This window comes from Astyanax mexicanus, chromosome 25 (genome assembly GCF_023375975.1).
Source record: "Astyanax mexicanus isolate ESR-SI-001 chromosome 25, AstMex3_surface, whole genome shotgun sequence".
Taxonomy (NCBI): Eukaryota; Metazoa; Chordata; class Actinopteri; order Characiformes; family Acestrorhamphidae; genus Astyanax; species Astyanax mexicanus.
The window spans coordinates 23,474,586-23,490,309 of NC_064432.1; the positions used below are offsets into that span (position 1 = coordinate 23,474,586).

At 37.0% G+C, this 15,724-nt stretch overlaps 1 protein-coding gene across 1 annotated transcript in view; it reads right to left on the minus strand.

Annotated features, from left to right (window-relative positions):
• Positions 1-1,433: 1,433 nt before the first annotated feature.
• LOC103026725 (proliferation and apoptosis adaptor protein 15) overlaps positions 1,434-15,724 on the minus strand; it is a 44,925-nt gene continuing 30,634 nt past the window's right edge. The window contains exons 2-4 of the mRNA XM_007231256.4: positions 15,282-15,456; positions 14,351-14,506; positions 1,434-12,517 (exon numbers count right to left, since the gene is read on the minus strand). Of these exons, the coding sequence (XP_007231318.1) occupies positions 12,453-12,517; positions 14,351-14,506; positions 15,282-15,453 (393 nt within the window). The 5' untranslated portion in view covers positions 15,454-15,456 and the 3' untranslated portion in view covers positions 1,434-12,452. The remainder of the gene's footprint in view (positions 12,518-14,350; positions 14,507-15,281; positions 15,457-15,724) is intronic.

The window sequence follows — 15,724 nt, forward strand, 5'->3', positions numbered from 1 at the left end:
GTGAAACAGGAGTGAATTCGGACACGCCCTAATCATTAACATGCGCCGCTCTCATCACTTTAAACACGAACACCTGAATAACTAAACTGTGTTTAAAACACCCTGAACTGAGCTCTGAAATATTTTAAATATGTCTACAGTAAAATTATAACACATTTAATGAGTATTACAACTATATCACTATTATACACCAGGTATATTAGAAATTTACTTAATATTAGAAATTTGTTAATATGATATTAATTTGAATAAGCAGTGTTTGTGTTAGTTATTATGTAACTCTTAGAGTATTTACTTCTTTCATTGATTGCAAGTTTATTTTTATGTACTGTAATTGTAGTTTTGCAATACACATATAATACACAAAAGCAAGGCATTTTACTTAAGATCATGGAATAAACCCTGTAATATTGTATATTTTTAAAATGAAAAATAAATTTTGACAAAAAATATAACTTGTTGCCAGTTGAAACATAATCACCCATGCAGTAATTATCCAATGGGAGGCTCTTACCTATTTGCTTAACTAAATCCAGGTGATGACCTTTGTTGGTGCTGTCCATTGTTCTTCTACAGGTTTGATTAGGTGTCCGGGTAAATACCTGCTCCTCTATTATATAGAAATATGCATTCCCTTTTCTTAAATTGCACCAATTCTATTTAATGTTTAACCACACCCCCTCTAGGATGTACACTGCCACTGATTCCACATAAACATGTGATCTGTTTTATCATATATGTAAAGTATAGAGAGTAAAAACATGGGGATTCAAAGCAGATAAATTTAAAAAAAAATGTATGTATATGTAATGGTTGATTTTGGTTATATAACTTGCTAGTGGCTCAACATCATGGCTTGAAGTTTTATCGGAAGGCCTATATAAATGCTGGTAATTAAAGAGCCACTAAATCCTAAACCTTATATATATTTTTTACTTAATAGAAAACATTTCAACTACTAATGAAAAAAAAAAAGAACTTGAAAAGTTCCACCAGTGTTACCAGTTTTCAGACACTTAAAGATGAGAAACTTAACAATAAAGATGATTCAAAATGTTCATTTTAAGTCATCAAACAGAAAAACCACTTTTGGATCCATAAGGAATCACACATTAGCCCTGTAAAAATGAAGAATAAAATCCCAGAACCTGACTGTGATTCCGAACATTTACCAGACACTTCTATACTTTTAAAAATATATAATATTTTTCTCTTGCATTTGTTACAAACTGGAGATCTTCTGCCCATCTTTATTTCATTAAAGTCACAGCCTTTCCAGGATGCTACTAATTAGGATACCATATCATAATTGCAGTCAACCTGTGAGAAATCACATTAAACTGGCAAAACATCACATGATCTTTACCTGCAGCACGAGCGAGATGACCTTCCACACCTGTTGTGTTGAGAAAAGAGTAAGACTAGCACGTCTGTAGGTTAGCAAATATATTTTAATATATAATATAATCATATTTATACTCATTTCAGCACAATGACATAATGGCATCATTTCAGTTTAAGTCTAATTTGCTCCATCAGAAATTGAATTTACACATTTCCATTCTTTAAATGTTGTCACTGCAATAATGCTGTCATTGCAAAAATCCAATTTTCCCATGAAAAATAAAAGAATTAAACCAAAAAAATAAAAGAAATGTAACAGCCTACAGCCCACGGACAGTTAAGGGGTGGTTGGTCGATGGGGGGAAAGAGGAGGAGACTGAAGGAGAGCAAGAGGGAGAAAGAAAGTTGTTCCTGTGTCTCAGTTTGTTTTACGTCAAAATGGTCATCATAAGCAGCGTTTCGAGACTTTACGAGTCTGACTTTCGGCCATTTTTCTGACTGCTGGCAGCTTCTGACACTCTAATGACTGTTCATAAGGCTACACAACACCTTTACACACCACCACTATGCCAATCTCTTCTTTATACTAATCTACAGATTGTAGTTTGTGGATTTTCCCACTGTGGATTTTAACACATCTACACTTGTTAAAATATGGCTTCATAAACGCTGACATAAGTTAATAGTAGTAAAATCAGTGGCTATAAAAGCCTTATGTAGCCTTGTTTAGCCTTACGACCACTGCCCTGACTATCCTGCACTGGCCTTCATTTAAAGGTTGAGTCACCTGCCTGCAGAAGATCATATTACGTGTTTTACATGAGCAACCATTAAATAAAATCTATTTCTTTACCGGAGACAAAACCACTCAACAAAACCCAATCTTTGACAGTACCACCCTTTGAAATAAAGGTGCTAAAAGGGATAATTTTGAAGCGATGCCACATTACACAGAAACCAGCAGGTCATCAAATCTGGGTCTTTATTCCAGAATCTGGAAGGGAATAGATGTACTACTACTGTTTGGCCATGCCTACTAGAACCCAGGTCTTCAAATCATTGGCATGAACAGCCAATGACATAAAGTCCTAAAATTAAAAAATGAATTTAAGGTCCGAGTATGAAGAGATCTACTGTAGAAGGACCCAAAAGAATGGTTCAGAATGGAAACTCTTTCAAAATACTTGGTTAAAACTTTCCTTGGGTTCTCAAAGTGTGGTTACTGGGCTCCCAAAAGATCTAGAGGTCAATATATAAACTTTGCCAAGAATAAAGAGAATCCCTATATCCCTATAATGGCGAGTACATGAGCGAGTTTAATTTTAAGAAGTAGGCTTTTGGTAATCATTGCTCTGCTTAGTTCCCAACAAACATCTTCTCTAGAAAAGATCTTGAGCTCCCATCAAATCTATCATTGTACAAACTAGCTCAATGTGTTAATCGTTGGGGTTTGAGAACTTTTAAGGGTTGAGAAGCCATATTCTATAGTTTTCTAGATCAAGACTTCGGCCTTTAGTTCTAAGTCTGTGGAACTTGGGTTACTTCATTACTGGATTCATGGAGAACCAGTTTTCCCAACAAAAACAATGATCTGATGTATACTAAATGGACGAAAGCATTGGAACACCTGCTCAGTCTTTGTTTTGACTGAATCTAGATTGTGAAGCATTGCTGTGAGCCTTTGATTGATTACATTTATTGAGCACATCACATCCAAATGGATTGGATGGAGCACCATCATTCTAATACCTTGGCCCAAAATCAACTAATTCAAAATGCAAAAATGATTAACCTGCAGGACTACAATTGGTTGCTCGATGGTATTGTGCCCAATAGCAACTAAGCCTTTGAAGCACCTTTATTTGATGGAGTGTACGCCAACGTCCTTCAACCAGTTCATGCCCATCGCACACCTATCTATTCTAGCCTACACCTGCATATGAGGGAATATCTAGACTGTAGCAAAGTCACCCTCTGTACAAAACTATAGAAAACTTCTACACTTCTAGCTTCTTCAAGCCCAAACTGACACACACACACACCCTTCTTCGCCTTGTTTTAATACATACTCTACTGTATTCTGAGCACAACGGGTTGTAAATAGCTCTAATATCTTATATCTTATAATATACTAATATTATTTCAAGTCTTTCTGCCAAGCCTCAAAACAGATGAATCAGGTTGGCACTAGGTCAAGGCATGAGAGTATAGTTTAGTGCTTAATGTAAACTTCATATGTCTGAAAATATGTAATAATTCACATTTCTAGAACAGTTGCAGTTAAAGAGCCTTTATATAACAATAAATACATATAACAGTAAGGTATATACAGTAGCTGCTTCCAAAGCCTAGGCTGCAGTCGAGGGTGCTTATGCTCTGTAAAGACTTTGCCTGTCCAGCTCGAACACATCAGTCAACAGCACTAGGTGAGCATGACCAATTGTGCTCTCTCTGACTCTGGATGCTGATGGCGCTAGTAGTGTAACCTCACATTCAAACTTGCCATACTTCAACTGTGTCAGTCTCCTGGCCTACTGAGCCTCTGTGTCTGCAGAGGACTGTTGGTAACCCAGCATAAGGAAGGATACATCAGTTGCGTCCTCGAAATCTAATTTACACAATGGCGCTATACAAAGTGTTATTCACTTTGCGGGAGCCTTCTATGGCATAGCGTCTAAAAAAATGCAGTCTAGGCTTCTTTTCTTCCGCTATTAAAGGAAATAATTTGCACCCATCCAATGTACTCCCATCCAATGCTATGCTATGCTGTCTAGAACGCCTAATTTATCAACACGTTTGCCACTGAATCGTTTGACTATCAAAAAAAAACTCCTACGTAAACCTTTCCAAACGTCAACACTCACACATTCAAAACCACATAAACAGAATTTCCATAACCAACCAAAGCACAACCTCGTGTACATTCAACCTAATTCTTTACCTACTTCTCATTTTTGAGATTACAAACTATTTCTCACAAACTCGCTTTTCTGCTCATCTACGTCATAATTAAAAAAAAAAAAGGGTTAGATAAGACAATAAGTGTCCTTTTAAATAGTGGATTCTGTATGATATTGATTGCCAGTTTTGCCATCTCTAACCGCAGGTATAAACTCAGACTGGTTCTCAATCTTCATCTAACCCAAGGCCTCATTTGAATGTTTACCCTGTTAGCAATGGCACTGCCCACCTAAGCAAAATACGCCATGAACGTACGCAAAGTTTCATTAAGCAAACTCAGCCTGTACTGAAAAGAATAATAAAAAAAAAAAAGAAAAAATTGAAAATGTTAAAGGTTTTCTCGCCGTGGCCAAATGTCTCACTACACAATAATATTAATAATAAGAAGAGGAACAATAATAACGGCATGTCAAGCAAAAACACGTTCAGATGCAAGGTACTACTGTGCAACACTAACGAGCATCGTTAGAAAGAGAACGACCAACTACAAATGATTTACATCAATTCAGAACAAAAGCCAGCTTCATACAGGCTTAACAGAATAATCAGAATGATAAAAATGTATTAAAAAAAAAACAGATTAATCAAAATCTATTTTAATGCTGCGTTCCATTTCCATCGGAAGTCGAATGTTAATGGCAATCATCAGAATATTTGACATCTGGTTTACAATCATTTACCAGTGTTTTATTGTGAGTCTAAGCAAAATATGTCTCATATTCTAAATTATATTCTAGATTAGCATTGTCCCAAATTAGCACTGTTAGCGATACCAGTTCAGAACATGTGCACAGAAGTAGAAGTTGGACAGTACTGTGTGTAGCACCGATTTAATGAAACACTAGTAGATAGAAGTGCTAATTAACTATAATTAATGTTAATGTGCAAGGCGGCCATATTGGATTCTAAACTCTGGGTTGGTGAGGCTCCCCCAAAAAAATCCAATTCGTGTTCCAGTTGAAATTTCCTTCATTAAACTTAAAAGCAAAAGGAAAAACTTGAAAGAGTTCAAATGGAATGCAGCATTAGCTTTTGATTCATTTGAGTTGGAGAAATTGTCATTTGAGCCTTTTGAAAAGGGAGGGAGGAGTGAAAGAAAGGACGCATTAAGAAAGAAAGGACACAACAAATACAGAAACACACACAACTTCATTTTAGTAGGCATAGGCCGTGTCCTGGTGTGGTGGCTCTGGTAGAAAAAAAACTTCTAAAACAAAAAACATTGAAAAATTGAAATAAGAAAAATCACAAATAGCAAAACAGCAGTGAAAGAATGACCATGACAGTTAGAATTAGATAAAGAGGAGTTTTTAAAATACAAAATATTATTGACAGCTAGCAAAAGGGTCCTGAGCCCAGACCCCGAACTCCCCAAAGAATTCCACTTTTTTAATCTGCTGAAATAATACCAAAATAATACCAAAATCAGGCTCAACACGTGTTTTGTTTTTTTACAGTCGTTAATAGTCACATTTTTTTCCCCCAATATTTTTCTTTTTCCAGTTAGTAAATATATTTCATTACACAAAAACAAAAAAAAATACATTTGCATTAAATAAATAAATCAATAATAAAACACACTGCTATAAATTCACAATATATATTTACAACTTACGTATAGGAGAAAATATCAGTCAGAATCAGGAAACAAAAAAAATAATAAAAAGAAGAAAACTACTACTGAGAAAGTGTTGTTTAAAAGTTTGAACGTGGTTAGTTTGTTGCATTTTAAGACCTTCTTTAGACCTTCTTTGTTGCATTTTAAGACTATCTTTAGTAGTAAAGCTAAGCTAAAGCTAAAATCAACCGTTAAGTTATGGCCAATAACGACGGACTCGTCTTTAGTGCTATAGCGGTAGCGTTTTTGCAGCATTGTTAAAGTTGATATGTTCTTAATACAGTATTATGACATCCAATTTGACAAAATGTGACGTTTTAATGTGTGCACGGTTTTGCACAATATTTAAGACAGTGGTTTGTTACCGTATCATCGTACACTGTAAATGTCAAAGTCTCACGTTGTTTTTTTTATTATTTTTATTATTATAGGTCAGTTATTTGGCTAAACATGTATGTATTTCTAATGGTTACAGTGTTGACTTACAATGACTGAGAGCGATGCTGAGAACGCACAGTGCTGTTGCTGGATAATTTCTGCATAGGGGAATTTATAAATATATATAAACACGTGCCCATAGACCAGGAAGTGGACAGTTACGCTTTAATGTAGACAGAGCACAGCGAGCACAGAATGGGAAATTTTAGTTCTGGGTCTAATCTCTCTGGGTTTGGACTCATGTGAATCTCTCATCTCACGTCCATCAGACCAACAGTGCCATTACCGGTGGTTACTGGTACTCAAGAGTTGAGCTTCAACCAATCAAATTCCACAGACAAGAGTGCCTGAAAAAACACTGCTCCATAGGATTTTCCTCGTCCACACAGAGCCGGAAATGCCTGCTTGAGCATGCTAACCCTGTATGTCTTTTAAAATTATTTGCATACATGTGGGCGTGGCCTAAGAACCACCTAAAGAACCTTTCAGTGGTTGGTTGTTCAGCTCTTTAGACTCTTGTATGTAAGCCTACACCTCAATAAGAATCTAGTTTTTAGCTCGTAACTACTTTGAACATTTATCAATTTTATAAGCCTTAAAATAGAGCCCTTTAGGATCCCATATAATATAATGCTAAACTTTTGATGAAGCAGACGTCTTCAAATCTTGACCTTCAGTCCAATTTCTGGTGAAGGATTTTGTCCTCAGTGGTTGTTCTGGCAATTATGGCCATTACCAACACTGAGAACAAAATCTGGGAATGGAAACTGGTATGTTGGATCGTTAAAGGCATGGAAGCAGATGGCAAATCCGTTAACCAGTGCCATAACTACCAGAGAGTAGAAAATCAAGGACTGGAGGGTGAATCCAAGACCAGAATTTGAAAGTATTTATCCAAAACAAGTGTTGAATGTTGGAGCTGGCCAATGGAAGCAGTGGGAGAAGCTGTTTTTGAGAACCGCCCGCAGACTGAATGACTGACAAGATCACAGATGAGGCGGCGGGGACATGTCAAGCCCTTTTCGGTCGGTCTGGGGTCAGCTTTTATGAAGACTGCGTTTAGCATGCGCCATTGCGAGCAGGTTTTACATCACGGCAACATCACAGATTTCCAACAATTCAACAATTCAGAACAACGGCTGCTTTTACCAGATGAGTGCAGGACGCCAATGAAACCTTAACATCAGTGCACAATCCAACAATCTGAAGGGAAATAAAAAAAACTATTTTAAATGTGCTTTGTTTGCAGAGATGCAGTCTTCTCAAACTAACTCAACACGCAGTTCGTCAACAAGCGGAGATTAAACTGGGAAAACTACCAAAGTCACATGATCACGAACATCGAAATTCACAAGTCGATACTCTTGCACAGCGGAAAACAGCAATAAAGCAACACAAACAAACAACCTCCATTTCCTTCCTCAGCCTAAAGGAACTGGCTGATTTACTGAAGTTCTGCCCCAATGTATGCATACGATTCTCTAAGAATATTTAGCATCATGGTAAAAGTTTACAACATCTGAGGAGAACCAGGATGAGGTCCAATCCATGTCCAGCCCTGTAGTTCATAACGGCGTCTTTGTACCTGCATACTGTACTACCCACTTTCATATCTATGAAACAAGATTTTGATTAAAAAGGTTTAAAGCTGATGTCAGTAAGTTTTGAGATTTGGGGGATTTAGGTCCCTCTCTGGTGAGAATGGGTAACTGCACCGAGCATGCGGAAGAATCATTTTAAACTGGGCGGGTGTGATGCGGTCTTGTTTCAGAGCGGATGAATCTGAGAGAGAGAGAGAGAGAGAGAGAGAGAGAGCTCAGTCAGAATCTTCAATCCTTCGTTTTTTTTGTTCTGAGCTATGAGTTTCCTCTTCTGAAGTCTCCATTGCTCCACCAGCCGCTCGCATTCAGTAAAACTGAGCCGGATCCTCTTTTAGAGGCTGTACATGTGACATAAGTATGTAAAGACGCGTGACGTAGCCATAAGAACTCCTGCGACAAGCGACTCGACACCCCAGTTTTTAAAATGAATATATTAGACTTAGCAGGGATGGTTGTTTCAGCGCACTGGTACCATTAAACACAGTATTTTATCCCTTTTCCACTCAGAAATGCTTCTGCTTTCAGTTTAGAAACTAAATAATACGGACTGCCTCTTTAATTGAAAATAAAAACAAACAATAAAGTTAAATCTAAATCCGAAATCCAAACTATATGGAGAAAAGTATTGTTAGACCTGCTAATTTATTGTTGCATCTAAAATTAAGGATAATCAAACGAGTTTATCTTGCCTTGTCTTGCTTTTTTTGAACTGTCCTGACTGTCCAGGGAAGAAGGTCTTTTACTAGATTGTGGAGAACTGGAGCCTCAATCTTTCCCAAATCCTCAAGTTAAACCACCCAAAACTATTGGATGGATGTTCTTATTCCAGAGCTCACAGTTCCACTGCTTTAGTACTTTAGTACTCTCATAATATATTAGGCTAATCTGTTTAATCTGGAAACCATATTTGAAGAAAACAGATAAAAAGTTATTAATGGAAATGTCTGCACCGCTTCACTATCACCAGGGCTGGACACAAAGTGGCCTCCGCCATCACTCAAAGCTTCTGAAGTTGTTTCAGATTGAGATATCTCACCACAAGTTCACTAAATCATCCATTTGTCCCAATACTAACAAAGGCCTGGAGGAGTCTGGAGGCTGAACAAATGATCTGCATAGGATACCACACCAACTCCCCGCCCAACAACACCATGTTAGTCCACATTAACACAGCTAACAAATGCAAAACAATACAAAACAAACAAACAATCAAAAAAGATCACAAGAAAGAGATCGCAATCCCTCCAATGTTCTGACTGTTGGCAAGAGGAAAAGTGGCAAAAGAGAGGGAAAAAAAGGACAGAATAGGTTGTTTTTTTATTTTATTTTTTAGTGATCCTCATTAGCCGACGCTGTACGTTAGAACCGTAGTAAATAACACTGTATATAAGAGTGGACTGTATGTCGCCATTTACTTTTAAAACAATGTTTTAAGCCAAAAAATATATAAATGTAACTAAATGAAGAAAAATAAGCTGCCATGTTTATTTGGCCATAGTTCTAAGTGGCAAGCCCCTCCCCTGTCTCTATAAAGGGAGTGAGCCTAGCAACTGAACAAGACTGTCATCAGAAACGATAAGTAAGACAACTTTATCAACTCAATGCACGTCCAACTCAATGCATGTAGAGATGGGACTGATCCAATATATCTATATTTGTTCTTGGTCCAATATTGAACTTGATTATTTTAAAATCCACAAACTTTAAAAACATTTCTGATAAAATAATCACTTAATTGTTTTGTAATCTGGATTTTTTTTTACAGTGAAGTTGTGTATCGTAATTGAATTGGAACTGAGAAAAAAAAACAGTTTATATTAGTTCATACACTAATGCTGACCAGCACCACATTGTTTAATTATTACACACCCCTTAAACTATCCTATTGGAATGGGCTAAGATGGTCAGAGCTTGCAGAATTGCTTGCAGGATGTGTTATTTTAACATAAATTCCCTTTCTGCTCCATTCACTTATATGGGATTGGAAGCGTTAAGCACCAAGTTAAAAGCTGTACTGTATGCAGCCTCTCGTCACACAGTCCACTCTTATATACAGAGTCGTAAGGTTAGCACAGGTTTTAGATCAGCACTTTGGACAGCTCCTGCTTAGAACTTTCTAGAACAAGAAGGTCGTTAGGTGGTTGCTCGGGTTTGAGAAATCACAGTTTATGCAAACGACAGTGTGAAGAACCACAGGTACCCTGCAAAGTGCTGAAACTGAGAGAAGATAAATAAAAATCACAATAAATGGGACGTCACAGACAGATCACGTTTCCACGTCTTAGAAGACGCCTATCCTATTGTACCCACACGACAGTGAAACACGTAAAATAAAAAGAAACAAAAGCTCAGCATCACACGAATGCATACTGCTATTTAGCTTAGCAAAAGCAACAGTCTGTCGAGGCTGGGGGAGGGGGCACAGTGATCTAGCAAATATTAATATTAATCAACAGTCTTTCTGCAGTTGGGCGATGATGTATAATGGCTTGGAGGATGTGGACGCACTGAATGGGAATGATTCGTAAAGTAGTTAAAATATAGAGTTTTCCATACTTTTCCAATCCTGTTTTCTTTAATGTTAATATTTTATACCATATACCGTATCATTTGTGTGCATCTTTCTTACCTCATATTTATATAATTCATTCATTTATATAAATATAAATAACGTGTAGAGCGCTTTCCTACAATTACACTACTGTTCTAACTGTAGCACCACCTTCACTACACTTGGTCACGTTTATTGGGTTATTTGTAGCATTTTTATAATATTCATAAGTATTCAACTCTATTCATTGTAATAAAACAATCAGCTTTAAGCTTTACTGTGACATCAGACTAAATACAATCCCCTTTATTTTCATAATCAAGCCAATAAATAAGTCGAGCTCTTTTCACACTGAACACAGTATGCACTGCAGTGTGCTAATGTCTGCTTATGCAATAGTTCACACCTCTTTCAGAACCAGCGGCGCTTGCCAATTGGCCGCAAAAGTGGGTGGGCGGAGTCCTGGGTAGCAGCTTGTCAACAAATGCATGTGTACAGCTGTCCATGAGGGGGGGTGCGTTTAAAGTGTGATTTGTATGAACTGCAGTGGAGTGAAAGTGAATTACAGTTTTTAAACTGTAGGGGGAGCCCAGATGCAAAATCCCAAACACATATTATAGTTATAGTGTTGTGGTCCGGAATCGTAGTTGTTTTAAGCTAGCTTTTTAACTAGCTTAGCTTGTTCATAGCTAGTTAATTACAGACCCAGAAGGCCAACTTAGCATGCTTTCATACTAAACTTTACTTGTTGAGTCAAAATCGTTTTTTTTTTAGATTGGTATTGGACAGCTTGTGTTTAGAAACTGTCCAATAAAGGCCATACCCACCAATGAACTGCTCATCTATTGGAGCAAAAATAAAAAAAAACATATTTAATAAAACTGCAGTACATTTTTCTCCGTTCGGTGTGAAAACAGAAAACAGCCTCACATGGAATGATATCTACCTTTTTGGTCGCTATTCTAGAGAACGTTTTCTCTACTTTTTTTCACGTTTCCTTTAGAGGTATTAAAAGTATTAAAATCTAACACCCCCCATGTTGCTAGCATCAATACGAATAAATGTAAATACAATTTCTGATAATCTTTTGTCAGATCAAACACTGTGATCAGTATCAGTATCAGTATAATACAACTTCAAACACTATTCTATATGGCCCCGTTTGACATGTAATATATATATATGAGATAATCAAGATCAAGATCTTCATCATTATAATCTATATAGTATACTTCATTACAATGCTTAGGATATTTCTGTTTTAGCCACACAAAAAGCATAAAAATAATTTAAAATGTGTTTTCCTTTCATATATATAATTCATGTACACAAATAATGTAGCTCTATGGAAGGCAAATATTGGCGTATTAATCTATGATCTATTAAACGAGTCTAAACAGATTGATTGGACATTGATTTTTGTGAGTTTTAAAGGGAATGTACAGCCATGTCAGTTCAACTACTACATAGATCAGGTTTATCGCCCTTTCAGACGTCTCCATTACACAGGCTGCTCGAAATAAAAACTTTCTCTCTCTCTCACACACACTTCTAAACCAGCAAAGCTCACATACTCACAAACATGTGCACTCGCAACCCACTGTAGGAGACACAACCTCAGCAGTGACCCACAAAGCGTACAATAATAACAACAACCGGTTCACTGGTCTGGTCCTTTCCATCGTTCTGTCCAGCACTGTCCCTCCCGTTCTCCTCAATCTTCTTCCTGATTCTTCAGATCTTCCTAAACTTCTTCCTCGAGTCTCCGGGGGGTGAAGCGTTGGCGACGGCCGTTAGTGGTGGCTAGTGGTGAGTGGACACAGGGCGATGTGGGGTGTGGTGGTGAAGGAGGAGAGGTGGGGCGGTGTTTGGTGGGGCTGAAGATGATTTGACGAGGTGGAGCGCCAGGACGAAGAGTAAAGGTCACAAACCACGACCCTCAGGCCTTCTTAGGGGGAGGAGCCAGCTTGATGATCTCATCTTCCGACGGCTGGCGAATGATGTCTGGAAAGGAGGAGAAAGTGAGTAAGTTAGTTAGTAAGTAAGTTAATAACAGGCTTGGCACCAGACAATTGGGGGTCTGAAGCACAAACACAATAATGCAGTGTTTTTCCTAAGTTTGACGTCCAATTACTTTAAAATGCTACAGTAATATCACTTCATACTTATATCATTAATAGTATAGAAAGGCTTCTTCAAGGACTGCATGGAGCAATTTGATAACAGATTGATTTTCTGCTTTTATTTAACTCCAAAATCAGTTTTTTTGCAAAACCAAACAGACATATTTACTAGGTTTGACTTCCCATTTCTACAAATTTCTATAGTAAAATCACTTAATACATGATAATGAAATAGTTATGAATTTATTCGTGTGATGTCAACTGTTTGATTTTTATGTTTTATAGAACTTCAAACTAAGGCTGCACAATATTGGAAAATTCACCAGCCTCGCCCCCACCTGTGCGCTATCTCGCGTCCGGACCAATCAAGAGCTGAGTCCAAACCATGCATTTAAAAAAAAGGGAAAACAGCAAAACAACAGTAATCGGCCCTTTAATCAGACATTTAAATAGCTTTTTAAAAGGTAATTAAAAGTAAATTAAAAGCGTGAATTCAGCTGAAACTGGAAATATCTGCGCTGCAAAACTGTGCTGGACTGAGGTGCACAGGTTTCCACACGTGCCCAACCATGTGTGTGAAGGCCATTCGGTTATCTTGTGTTTACTCCTGCCCCCCCCCTTTTGTATACTTTATATATATTAACATGCTTTGCCTATTTTTATTTTAAATATGTCATTATTATGATTACTATAAATATAAAACATTTAAGAGCCTGATTTTTTTGTCATATTAGTATAAAATCCTGCACATATACTACCTCAGTCCACATGCTTCTTTCACTTTAGATGCTGATTCTGTAAATATCTTAGCTTGTCCAGAAATGCATGTGTACATCTCTCCATGTGTTTACTGCAGTTGTGTAAAAGTGAACTACTCTCCCAAAATGTAGCAAAATGAGCAAAAAATACCAACATCAAGAACACACAAACATTTCACAAATGTTTCGCTGCTTTAATTAACTTCTAAGTAACTTCCTTAGCTGGTGTTATGAATTCACCATCCAAGTTTAATTAATCACATTCACTGATGTTGAGGTCTGGAAACTGGGGGTGTTCAAAGTGTTGAAGTGGCTTTCATTTATAATATATTATAATGTATTATAATATTAGTGTCAATTCTGACTGATTAGTTTAAGTCACATAAAGTGAACAATGAAGTTTCTACATTTTTTAACTTATTGAAAAATACATGGACATGCCATGCCAAAAGTCACGGGCTAAGAACTTTTATGCATAAACTGACAGTTTAGGCAAGGAGAGCACTAATAAAGAGGAATATATTTTAAATGTCAAATACACTATTTATTTCCCCCTCTGCTGGTTAAACGCTGAATTACAATTGGACAACATGTCCCCAGACGTCTGCAGAGACCTCTTGTTTAATTTTTTACTACTATATAATATTTGCACTGCCATCCTCTCTGAATAATTGCACCAGCAGTTCACACAATTATTCAGCCCTGGTGTTTGTTTATGTTATGCTTGACCTTTTCTCACCCAATCAGAATGCAGGACACGGAGAGCTGTGACACGTATAAGTGGACAGATAGAATATGAACTTTAAAGCCCCACTCCTGAAATGTCAGACGTCAAAACAGAACAGCGATAGAAGAAAACATCCATATTGGACGTTTAGCTGTGGCAGTTTTGGAGCGTCTGGATCATTTGTTATGTTTGGAAAGTGCAGAGTTTTAATAAGAAAACAGAAGGGCACCCTTGTATTTCTTGGCAGAGGGAATGCGCGTGAGTTTGGTGTCGATCTCGTCGTCTTCTGAGATCTTCAGCACTGTTGTGCGATACTCGATGACCCGGGTCAAAAGGTCGGGTCGTCGCGAGATCTCGAAGATGTGCTCAATGTAGGAGAGATTATCTGCAAATATAAAACATTAAAAAACATAATGAATAAAGTAGTTTCTTTGATTTTACCAAATTAAAAACCTCTTAAATATAATCAAGAGGAAGATAGATGACCACAAGCCATCAAACCAAACTGAACTGCATACATTTTTGCACCAGGAGTTAAGCAGCATAAAGTTATCCAAAAGCAGTGTGTAAGACTGGTGGAGGAGAACATGCCAAGGCATTTAAAACACAACTGTGATTAAAAAACACGGTAAAACCTTAGTCTTTTGGTTGTTTCTAAATGAATATGAACTTGTTTTCTTAGCATCTTTTTTCCCTTATTTTGAGCATTTCTTATTTTCTGCTAATAAACGCTCTTAAAGACAATATTTCAATTTGTAATTTGGGAGAAATTCCGTCAGTTGTTCACAGAATAAAACAATAGTAAAATCAGAGAAACTGATCTTTTTTTTATTTTACAAACACTTAATATACAATACAAAATACATGTACAGGGATATTTATAAAGAATTCCATTGTTATATATACTAATATATATATCAAATTAAATTTGATGTATACATATGTATTTACATTTGTGTAGTATGCATATTTTTAATGAATTACATAGTATACAATACAATGTTAATTCTGAACTATATTTAATTTGGTTTAATTTTATGAAAATGCATACTATGTCTTATTCTATTGAAGACTAAAGATAATATTTTTAAATAGATTTTAGATAATATAAGAGAGGCGTTATATAGGGCGGTTCTCTCTCGTGGGGATAATTCACTCACCCTGGGCTAGTTTGTCGTTCTTTTCCAGGTAATTGAACCACTCTTTGGAGGAGGTGATGGAATTGCTCTGGTCTTCTGGGATGTCCTCCTTGCAGGCCGACTTCAGCTGCTCCAGATCCTCATTAGTGATGTTCTCGGACAGGTCACTCAGCAGAGAGCTGTACTCCGACATGATCTGAGAGAAAGGGGATGAATGAGAATATTAATATTCATGAGCCTGATCCTCAAATGCGTGAGTCCTGAAGACCTATTACTGTCATTAAGGATCATTAGAGTTAATTAAGTACATTAGGCTTCGTTTTAATTCATATCTCAAACTGCTCAGGAGGGATTGGAGCACAGTGTCGCCTCCTGCTGGAGCTCAGAGTAGACACAGTTTTAAATAAATCGTAGAAAATGTGGGTGAGATGCTGCAGATATTGTGATTATCTGTGATAATCTGA